We start from the raw sequence: 11,822 nt of genomic DNA, 5'->3' as shown, positions 1-11,822 counted from the left end.
CAGAGTTCCTACCTAAACTGAGCCTCTTCAAAGCACAGATAAATGGTTCATGCTAGAATGTCATCACATATAGCTCACTCTCTTTGTCATCTCAATTTTTGGGGGGTTGCAATCATAGAATGCACTTCATTTTCTGGACCATGGTGGGATTGCAAAGAGATGCTACCTTTTGGTAGCTATCCTCTCAATATTTATGCAGAATAACAAAAAAAAAAAACAACAAACTTTAGTTTTGGTTTCCTACAGATGGGTCAGCACACAACACTACATTCATCCCTGACACCAGTGTTTAATTTCACTCTTCCTCCCGAAAGGCTTGTCCCACCTCTGCTGTCTCTGTAACATTAAATTGAAAGACACAATATTCCTGTTCTTTACTGCTTGATGTAGACATCTGTGCAGCATTAGAAATCAAAACTATAAAGCATTTTTATATCATTACAAGCACATAAACAATCATGTCATCGACTTTGGGAAGTACAGAACTGTTTCAAACTGCAAACATGTCTGCTGAAGGTATCTTGAGAATACGGTTTTTATTTAACTGTTTGAGTTTCAACCATAAAAACTGGCAGGTTGTTCTAGCCTGATCCTGCTTTATGGCACCAAGATTAATCCTTCACCTCAGCTCTCTGATGTGCAGAGGCTTGAGAGGCTCTCACAGAAGTGTGCTTCAGAATTACCCCATAAGCGTCCGCCTGACAAACAAACACTGGCAGTGGTTCTTACACAGAAGCATGAAGCCAAACACATATCAGTACTGGTGTTTTCTTTTATCCAGAGGGACAGGTCTTGCTCCTTTTTCTCCCCTCATATCTTATTAAACCATCTTCAGATTTTCCTTTAGGTTGGATGTGAGATGTTTTGACTAAATTTAATCTTCAGACACTCCCTATCCTACTTCAGTTATATAAACACCCTCCAGCCCAACCCTCATAACATCGTCACGGTATGAAACTATTTCCTGTCACTTCAACCTGTTGAGATATTTTTGGTTGAAATTGAATGTGCATACCTGTAGCAGGTAGGTGAGGCACCAGTGAGAATGTGGGTGGGGGCAGACCTTTGCTTTTCTTGTGCCAAGGACTTCTACAGTTTGTCATGCCACCCAAAGGGAGGTGGCCAACTGTCTAGGAGTGACTCAAGGAGTGACTCTACATTCCTTTTATAGGGAGTAAACTACTACTACTGTCCTGCACTACTCTTGCCAGTTGAGGACCTTTGATCCCAAGAAGGGGCACGACAGATCATCCTTGCTGATGCAGTCTTCCACCCAACAAATGAGCAGAGGCTAAAGGCTCCACCAGTCAATCAAGCATCAGCAATTTCCAGACAGAATGGCCCTGTTCCACCTCTTCCAGCAGTAAAATTGCCTTTCACATCACTTTACAAAGTTGACTCTGTATGCCACTTAAGTTACATTTGCTAGGATAGCATTGACAGGCTTATAATCAAGAGACCCAGAGACTTAGAGAGGTATAATCTTCATTTGTTGATAGCAGGTCCAATCCTGTCTAGTTTGTGAATCACTGCATTCAACAATCTGCAAACCAGAAGAGCAGTTGAGAGCTCCCTTGCTCCACAGCATTTGCATCTCATCTCTTATGCTCACTCAAATTCCTCTATTTTCTCATCTCTGGTATATCACAGAACGGCCAGGGTTGGAAGGGACCTCAAGGATCAGGAATCCCCCCCGCCACATGCAGGGCCACCAACCTCCCCATTTAATACTAGACCAGGCTGCCCAGGGCCCCATCCAACCTGGCTTTGAACACCTCCAGGGACGGGGCATCCACAACCTCTCTGGGCAGCCTGTTCCAGTACCTCACCACTCTCTCTGTAAAGAACTTCCCCCTGACATCCAATCTAAATCTTCTCTCCCTCAACTTAAAACCATTTCCCCTTGTCCTGCTGTTATCTACCCTTTCAAAGAGTTGATTCCCCTCCTGTTTGTAGGATCCCTTTGGGTACTGAAAGGCTGCAATGAGGTCACCCCGCAGCCTTCTTTTCTCCAGGCTGAACAAGCACAGCTCCTTCAGCCTGTCCTCACAGGGGAGGTGCTCCAGTCCCCTGATCATCTTTGTGGCTCTCCTCTGGACCCTCTCCAACAGCTGTCTTTTTTGTACTTTCTTATCCTATAGCTATTTCCTCTTTCCTATGGGAATGACTACTAAAGGAACATGCAGAATTAACATACTTTGTCATTTCGCCTCTCTGCACCTAGATCAATAGAAGATTTGCACACTCTTCCTCCACTGCAAGAATGTTTTCAGCTGTCAACAGACCTGAGTTCTGTAGTGTTATGTATCTGCCATTGAGCCTACGCTGCTTTAGAATTATCATACTTGAAAGTGAATATTTGGAAAATTTGAGTAAACTACTAGAAAAAGGACAAAAGACACAGACACTTCTCATAACAGTGAGTACATCTCTTCCTCATGAAAAGACAACATAAAACATGTTGTCTCTATTTCAAAATAGCTTAGTCAAACCCCACCTCTTCTAGAATGTCTTGCCTCAAAAGTATAAGAACATTCTGACCAGCATAAATGTATATACAAGATACATGTTGATACTATGAAATACTAATTTTGCCATTTTTTAGTATTCAGTAGTTTTTGATTTCCATTTACACCTTGGACAACGAACTTTTGAACACTGTCTTTCATGAGCAGAAAGTCCAAGTTTTTTGTTTAATCTGATGGGCACTAAATTTCTGTGTTGAATGATCATGAAGCAGCTTCTCACCTATCTCTGGCCCAAGAAAAGTGGCAAGTGCAAAAAAACTTATTGCCAATGGGAACTAGCATTAACCTTCTAGCCTGTAGTGAAGAGAAGTACACTTCTTCCATTTTTGCAAGTTGTAAGATTCTGAACTTGGTACAAGACAGAAAAAACTGCCAGAGGAATAAACAGGGCGATGCAAAAGAACCTCTTCAAAACCTGTTTCTCTGTCAACCAGATCAAGGGCTGCTTTTCTATGTAAATACTACCCTCTTGTGTTAGTTTGTAAGTACTACAAGAATCAATCACAAAACCAAAGAAGAAAACCAACCAAAAAAAAAAAAAAAAACCCAACCACCAAAGGCAGAACTTCCCTTGATCTTACCAGTTGTTACATACTCTCAACTGAATTCCAGGCAGTGAACAGTCCAACCAGCCGGAACAGGCTCTCTCTGTTGGACCACTCTTTACCTGACCCACTTAAGGTATTTATGTCACATCTGAATCACTAGTAAGAATGATGTAAGGAGAAAACCTTCTGGTAGAGCTGATATTCCAAATAAGCAAAACAGGTCAGTGACAATACAAATAAAACCAATCTGCTTTAAAATTAAGCTATATTTGGAGTTCTCTGAGTCACATGTCCTTTCAGTAAGGCAAAATCATCATGGATGTGAAGTGGAAACTTGGTTACTTCTTTAAACTTTTTCATCTTTTCCTTCTGGCAGTCCAATTTGACCCCAGAAGTATTCAATGAGTTTGGATACTGAGACAGAGGCTGCAGCAGTGGGAAAGCTGTGCCCATTTCTTTGGGGATGAGTTGGGCCAGACCACACAAACTTCCATTTCCTAAGGGGACAACTTGGCTTCACTGAAAGACTGACACCATTATACCACAATGACCAAGCTCAGTCTGTAAATGGTGAAGCAGAAGAGAGGAAGACCTTTCAGGCCTTTTCCAGACAGACTGCCCAATACAACATTAAGCAGTTCTGAAAAAAAAAAAATCCACTGGAGATGGTTGTGAAGACTATTTTTGCCAAGCTTGTGTAGCCATAAACGGGAAAGTAAAAGTTCGTCCAAACACTGAGCTAGAAGGCTTTTCGTTTCTTCTTTTTCCCACCTGCCACCTTCTTCCTGACACCAAGAGCTTCTTCTGTATCATCATCATCACCATTCCGAGATCGCTTCTTCTCTCCCTGTTCCCTCAGCTCCTGCAACACAATCAAGAGATTGATAGAGAGTTAGGACAGACAAGGAAATTCAGACTACCACGGAGAGTACACGAGGATGAAACGTCACCACTCACCATTCGAGCAAACCTCTGGGCCTCAGCCACACGCTCTGTTAGCATCATAACTTCCTCCTCTTGCATGGGGAACGCTGGCAGCTTCTTGCCAATCAGATGTTCAATGCGCTGAAACAGCTCTACGTCATATCTGAAAAAAGATGCTAGCCTGAATCAGCCCAACTGGGATGCCTTCAGCTACCTCTATCCACAGACACTGCCCCTAATTGCACCCGATAGATATATTGTTGGCTTGTGCTAATGCAGAGCAACTCTTACATACATCCCAATAATGTCATCCTTCAGGGTGGCTTTGCTGATTTACCTCAAAAGTATCTGGGCAAAGACTTCATTCAGCAGTTATAAAAATACATAAACCTATTTAACCTGTATCATTTATTACAAAAAAATGTATATATATTGTGCAGTGAAGTTATAAACAAGTAGTTCCAATAATTACATAGCTGCTTCTAGAATTTACCTTAGATCTTTCTCTTTCCCCTCCCTGAACTTTGAATGCTCTCCCCTTTCACTAAAGAAATCCAACTGGTCCCTCAAAATGAAATACAGTATTTTCCCCTCATCGAGGATGAGGCCAATGCATTCTGCTTTGAAAGACAACTGGGAAGAATAAGTTTGTGACATTTTAACACTTACTGTGTGACAAATGTGATTGATTTGCCAGATCTTCCGGCTCGAGCTGTTCTTCCAACACGATGAATGTAATCCTGAAAGCAATTTTCTTGATAAGTGATAGGACATACACACCACACACAGAAAAGAGTTGGGGAAGATGTACTATTACGATTGTTTCTTTCTTTATGGGGAGAAATGAGTCAGGATTTGATACGCTAACTGTATGCAATATTAAAGGTTTGAAAAGACACTGGCTTGTGGAAGCATGTATTTGGTTTTAACCTTTGATTGCTTTCTAAAAGAAAAGACCACTACTCAAGACCGTAGACAAAAGCTGCGAGACATGGATGCTAATGGAACCATCACTTCCTCAGAAAGCTAATACTTAAAATAAAATCAAGCCAATGCTTTTGCCCTCATTCTCAGGATTTAGTTTTCTACCTAGCCTGTCTTGGACATAGGCAAGCACAATGAAAGGGAAGATGAATGAGAACAGTTTGGAAACTTCTCCTGAGAGCCTTCCATTTATATGATTCTGGGCTGTTTTCCAGGTTTTATACTGCATTATGGAAGTCAAAACACTCCATGCTACAGGCAGTATCTGTGGGTGTCTTAATCATGAGAACACTCAAGACATGTTCTGTGACACAGCGAGCTGAGAGGGAGTTGCACAAAAACTGTAATGATGTCATTCATGTGGCTGCTCTCCAACTTTAACTTTTTCCTTTCCATAATGACAAAATCAATTTCTTCAAGGATGAACCACCTTTTTTTTTGTTTGCAGTGCCTAGTACCTTCAATCTATACAGGAAATAGCATATCTTGAGCCGTTTGTCAGTAGTGTGCTTTCTGAAACCAAGCTCATGAACAAAGCCACATCCACAAGATAATACTATGCTTTCTACAAGGAAGAAAGTTAGTAACTCACATTTTTCAGCTTGCTATACATCTGTGATATGGAAGTGAAACATATCAAAGATATCATTCTTGATCAATTGAGCATGTGGGAAAATTTTATATTTTAAACACAGTTTAAGCCTGGATTGCAGGAACACACATGCCTACTTGAAGCCTGTAACATGTTAAAGTTTTATTTCCGAAAAGTCTGTAAACTGTTCAATACGGTATTACAAAACACTCTTGAGCAGAAATACCAAGACAAAGAATATCCCTCATTTCTCCTCTTCTCTTATGGATTCAGTTTTGCAACCCAGATCAGGCCACTGAAACTGAGATATCAACTCAGTCTTTGAGGCTGAACAACTTCTCATCTACACAAATGTGAGCTACACACCCCATCAGCAGAACAGAGGAAAGTTGCCTTTCTTCCTTTGCCTAGCTTCAACACTATACTCCCTGGTGATAGAAGACCCTCAGCTGGCACAGATACTAACTTACCTTAGAGTGTGTAGGAATATCAAAGTTTATCACCACATCCACATGTGGGATATCCAGACCTCTGCTTGCAACATCAGTAGCCAGCAGAATAGACCGTGCCTTTGCCTTGAACTTGTTTAAAGAGCCCAAACGTTTGTTCTGGAAGAGGGGTGGACAGAAAGGAAATGAGAGAATGTTGATTCTGGTTAATATTCTCCTGTTGAAATACTGACAGAGATGAACTGTAGCAGAAACCATTCAAAAAGAAAAATCTCACTTCTCTAATTTCTAATTACACAAATCCACATTAGATTAACATCTATGTATCAGTCCAGTCCACTAGCTGTGAAATGCTTCTGCAAGTTAGCTGTGATGCAGTATGGTTTAGTCCATTTCCCAAGTGACATGTTTCCTGTCTAGTTCATCCTGTGGGATATGCCCATACCTGACTCATCTGCCCATGGAGAGGAATAGCAGTGAACCCAAGATTACGGAGCAGTAGAGCAGTCCTCTGAGTATTGTTACATGTACTACAGAATACCATGAAAGAATTTCCAGCTAGTTCATTCAAAATATAAACCAGGTAGCTGTCCTGTAAAGAGAGGAGGACAAAAGAGAAATTAATAAAGAAAATAATCAAATATGCTACCTTGAAGAGTAATAACTATAAAGCCAGAGAAAATATTCTGCAGATGTGGGAATAGTAAGACTAGACATAGAATAGGAAAGAAACAGAAGAAGCAGTGATACCTTGAATTTGGATGGGATGAAAATGTAGTACTGCTGTAGCTTTTCAACTGTCTGATATTTGGAAGAAACAGCACATTTAACAGGATTCTTCAGAGCAGCACGCTGCAGTTTTTGAACCTAGGAAGATCAAAGTAAATCAATACTACAAGCTTCTGACAAAATCTTTGTCCTTGTATCTTCATCAGACAGTCTAGTTGACAGCACAGCCTGATGAAAGAATAATTAAAGGAAAGTACTCGCCTCTCACCTGCTTGGTCATGGTGGCAGAAAACAGGAACGTCTTTCTGTCTCGAGGAATCACTTTCAGTATCTTATCCACCTGCAGAAGGAAAACGGAAAGAGAAATGCTGGGTACAACAGCAGTCAAGACATTAGTCTTCCAAATATAACAGCTGTCCAAGAGAAGAGTGCTGCATGCATGCAACTTCGGCTCACAGAAGGCACAAATTTCCCCTTTCTCACGGGAAGTTTTGGGCTGATACTTTGTTGATAGTTAAGTAGCACAGACTCCAGAAGTCAAACAGCAGTACAAAAAACAGGCAATATTCCTGCAGCAGGGTGTACGTGATTGACAGTTATTTCAGAACACAATGTCAGGCAATCCAGAGAAACCAGCTGACTTTACAGACAAAATGCCTCCTACTTGCTAGCTAGTACTCTGCAGAACTCTGCTAGGTTTAGCTCTCACCACAGGCTTCCATATAATTATGAGATCTTAGTTACAAATTGCTGCTAACTTCCTCAGAACTGTTTAATACAGCGTTTTCTACACGACTGTATGTAAGGATTTAAAGGGACTTGTATGGCATTCCAAAAACCTCCTTCAGCACATTCCTACCTCTGTCTCAAAATCCATGTTGAGGATCCGGTCAGCTTCATCCATCACTAGGAACTTCAGAGCTCGTAAGTTGAAGCCCTTGGTGTTCTCGAGGTGATCCACTAGACGGCCAGGAGTTGCTACAAGGCAGTCAGTGAGAACCAGTTAAGAATCGAAAACAAATATCCAAAGAAGTAAGAGTCCTCAGTTACAGAAATGAATTATTCACCAAACGCGAGTATAAGTAGGTTGCTTTGTGATGAGCACTATTTCATCCTTGAAGTGTTTTGAAATAAGACTAGGCTCCATGAAGAATGCCCATCTTCCCCACTCCCATGAAAAAAAGCAAAAGAGACAGCAGATGAGATCCACTAAGAATGAGACCAGGGTTTTGAATACTTCAGGAGAGTTAAAGGCAGTCCAGCAGGAATGCTTTGGAATGAGCTCGTAGCAGCAAGGCTACTGGGGCCTATTTTAGAAACATTAACATCTCAAGATGAAACAAATGAAGGATGTATTCCTGCTACCTCAAAGACAGAAAAGCTTCTGTCACTCTTTGGATGACTGTAATCTAATTATATTCATACCCCATACCTCGTGTATATTGACTTACCAATTATAATATGTGGTTTCTTGGCTAAGGCCAGAGACTGAGACATTGAGTCAATTCCACCGACAATAACCGCTGCAGAACAAACAGAGCAAGTGAATACCTCTGTTTATTACCGGCCAACCTCTAGAGTATAATGTGTTTCTTCTTACTCCCTGCCACCCACAACTCTATAGAAATGAAAAGCTTGCTTTCTTTATGAGAATTTACTCTGTTTTAGTATATGCCTGACCTTTCCAGGCCTCTTAAGCCACACACTGAAGCCCTTACCAGCCTCAATTATTTTGTCACAGTTGAAGAGCTAGAGGCAGGGTCTACTCAGCCTAACTCAGCTGCAGAATCTGAGAATTCTTAAAATATCCCAAAAGCTTCTATGTCAGTAGCAAGTATTAAAAAAAATATAAAAAATTTAAAAAAATAGACTGTTTGTGGGAAAGATTAAACTACACCATATATAGCAGAGCTCTATGCAACGTAACACCAATACAATCTTACTGCTGGGGAGATTCTCCGCCACTTCCATCTTTAGCAGTTTGGACATTAAATGCTGAAGATCTGCAGAGTGTTCCATAAGGAAAGACCATACAGTCAACAGCAGTTTCTCTCCTACAGCTGATAATCAGCATCACAAAGCTCTTACACCTTGTATTCAACCCTCCATACAAACACTGCCTACTTTTTCCTTTGCACTCTGGGAGCTGATCTTCAAGCCTTCAAAACAAAAGCATTCCAGCATCACAAGGCTACTTACCACTATGGACACCAATTGAGGACCCAAGAGCTTCAAACTGCTCTGAGATTTGGAAGGCCAGCTCTCTTGTTGGTGTAAGGACAAGAGCAAATAAACGCTGAGGTGCATCCAGCAGTGCTTGAAGAATTGGCAAAGCAAATGCTCCTGTTTTCCCAGAGCCGGTTTCTGCCAGTCCAATAATATCTCTGCCTACAGGGAGTAGCAAGGAGAGCAAAAAGTGTTACAAATCTGTATTAAATACAGTGGATTTCAAAGAATTGTGCAAAAAATCATAGACATTCACTAAGAATGAAAAGAACAGCCTTGGCAATAAATCCCTTCCCTCATTCCCCCAAAAAGGGCAAGAAACAAAAAAGGTGAAGGAAAATAGAAAGAGATAACAGTGAATTTCAAAACATCTCTAGAGGATTCTAAAGTGTAACTTCATTTGTACATTATAAGTTACAGTCCTAATTCCTTTCAATTATGTTTCCAGGTAACATAACAGTGTTCTTATATCTCAAAAGCCAATGTATTTCATGCTGTAGATTAAAACAGTAATTTAAATCTGCTTTCATCCAGCAAAGATTAGGATGGTAAGTGCCCTACCCCAGAAAAGCAACACTGTAGAATTCACCTGTAGGATTCATTCTCACTTGCTAAATTCCAACAGCTGAGAACATGCTGCCAATAGGCTGTAACCCAAAGAAAACTCAGGAATGTTATCTTAACTTTTCTTTTGCTTTTGAAGAGAATTTTCTGTACAGATTAAAAGAGTCTGACAACAGTTAAGTGCCAGGACAGAGTAGGCAATGAAAAGTCATTTCCATTTTAAAACCAGTGCCACTACATCGTGCTTCTGTTCCAACTTCATGATGGATTCTTTCTGAATAAGAGATTTCTAGAGGTAGAAATATTTACTGAATTTAGTAAGGTATTTTCCAGTCTTCCAGGTCGTATACAGAAAGACACTGTGGCTCTATTATTTCTCTCTCCAAGAATCTGATTTCATGGCATCTCCAATTTCAGAGGCAAATTGTAGATCTCTAACAGAAGAGGCACAGCCTCAGGCGTGCCAGAAGTGTCCAGCATACCCCTGCATAGTTCAGAAAGGCCATGGGCAATGCTGACTAGTAGCTCAAAAGACTGGGAACAGTTATATTTACCATGGAGTGCCAAAACTATCCAACAGTAGTGAACAGACAAGAACCTATGCACTAATGTGAAAGCTTGAAATTGAAGGCAATGTTACAAGAGAAATTAACATTCCAGCTCCATCAGAGAAGGACACAAGAATGAACATCAAAATTACTTCTATATACAGAACTTCCATGCGGAAGATGAGAAAATGCTCTCAGCCCTGCCACTTCATAGAACCATTAAGGCTGAAAAGACCACTAAGATCACCTAGTCCAACCATCATCCCATCCCCACCATGCCCACTAATAGTCCATGTACTTCAGTACCACATCCATGCATTTCTTGAACACCTCCAGAGACAGTGACTCCATCACTTACCTGGGCAGCCTGCTCCCCACTCTTTCTGAGAAAGAATTTTTCCTAATATCCAACCTGAACCTCCACTGGCACAACATAAGGCCATAAGGTCTTGGCCTATCTTTGTTATCTGGGAGAAAAGACCAACTCCCAGCTCACCACAACCTCCTTTCAGGTCACTGCTGAGAGTACTAAGGTCTCAGTCTTCTCCAAGCCTCCTCCAGACGAACAATCCTAGTTCCTCAGCCACTCCTCACAAGACTTGCACTCCATACCCTTCCATAGCTTCGTTGCTCTTCTCTGAACATGCTCCAGGGCCTCCATGTCTTTCTTGTAGTGAGGAGCCCAAAACAGAACACAGCACTTGAGGTGTGGGCTCACCAGTGCTGAGTACAGAGGGACGGTCACCTCCCTACTCCTGCTGGCTGCACTACTGCTGATACAAGCCAGGATGCCATTGGCCTTCTTGCCCACCTGAGCACACCGCTGGTTCAGCAGCAGCCAGCTGTCAGCTAACACTTCCAGGCCGTTTTTATTTGCTCAGAAAAATGAATTCACACAGAGCTCCTGGGGAAGTCATCCCCACACTGTGGATGGGAAACACACCGCTTACCCTGCAGAGCCACAGGAATAGCTTCCACTTGAATCTTTGTGGGTACCTTCCATCCCAGCTGGTCACAAGCTTCACACAGGACATCCGTCACTCCCTGAGTATCATCGAAAAGAGTGGGAAACAAAGCATCAGTCAGCAATCAACGAAGTCACCAATCAAATACATACTGCAACACAGTCGAGCTTGTCTCCGTCACAGCCAAACCCGGGGCCGCGCAGCCCCGCAGCGACATCCGCGCACGTGGCCGCCCCACCACCGGGGCTGGCGGCTTCGCCGAGCACAGGGCAGCTCCCCAAGGCTCCCCGCCGCAGGCCTCATCTGCCGAGGTGAGGGCAGGCGGACGCTTCTCGAGAGCGGCGCGGACCGCAGCGAGCCCCAACTCCTTCTCACCAGGTCCTTGAAGCTCCGCGCCTCTTCCACCACCGACACCTCTTCAGCTTCCAGCCCGGCCGCCTTCCCCGGCTCCCCTCCCGCCGCCATGTTGGACCGTCCCTCCGGCGCGGCGCAGGGCACGCCGGGAGCTGTAGTCTCCCAGGGGCCGCAGCGGAGAGGCGGGGCGGGGCGCGGAGTCCCAGCCGGCGGCCATTGTGTGGCGGTCCGTCGCAGCGCTGCGATGCCGCCGCGTGGCGGTACTTGCGGCCGGAGCTCTGAAGTAATAAACTGAAGTTTATGCCTGAAGTAACAAACTGATTAGGTTTTTTCTTTGGCTGTAGCCCAGGTTACGGGTGGCTTTCTGGGCTGTGAGGTCACGCTGCTGGCTCATATCCAGCTGCCATCCAC

General features: G+C 42.9%; 1 protein-coding gene across 1 annotated transcript; it reads right to left on the bottom strand.

The window, feature by feature from the left end:
- Positions 1–404: 404 nt before the first annotated feature.
- Positions 405–11,597, bottom strand: DDX47 (DEAD-box helicase 47). Its single transcript, XM_031600349.2, has 12 exons — positions 11,433–11,597; positions 11,043–11,136; positions 8,954–9,142; positions 8,206–8,277; positions 7,614–7,732; positions 7,023–7,094; positions 6,776–6,892; positions 6,471–6,617; positions 6,047–6,184; positions 4,670–4,740; positions 4,034–4,163; positions 405–3,938 (listed from the first exon to the last, which is right to left on the bottom strand). The coding sequence occupies exons 1-12, from the start codon at positions 11,520–11,522 to the stop codon at positions 3,816–3,818; spliced, it is 1,362 nt and encodes a 453-aa protein (XP_031456209.2). The 5' UTR covers positions 11,523–11,597; the 3' UTR covers positions 405–3,815.
- Positions 11,598–11,822: the final 225 nt, after the last annotated feature.

This window comes from Phasianus colchicus, chromosome 1 (assembly GCF_987193195.1).
Source record: "Phasianus colchicus chromosome 1, bPhaCol1.hap1.1, whole genome shotgun sequence".
NCBI classification, from domain to species: Eukaryota; Metazoa; Chordata; class Aves; order Galliformes; family Phasianidae; genus Phasianus; species Phasianus colchicus.
This window is presented reverse-complemented; position numbering and strand designations above follow the sequence as displayed.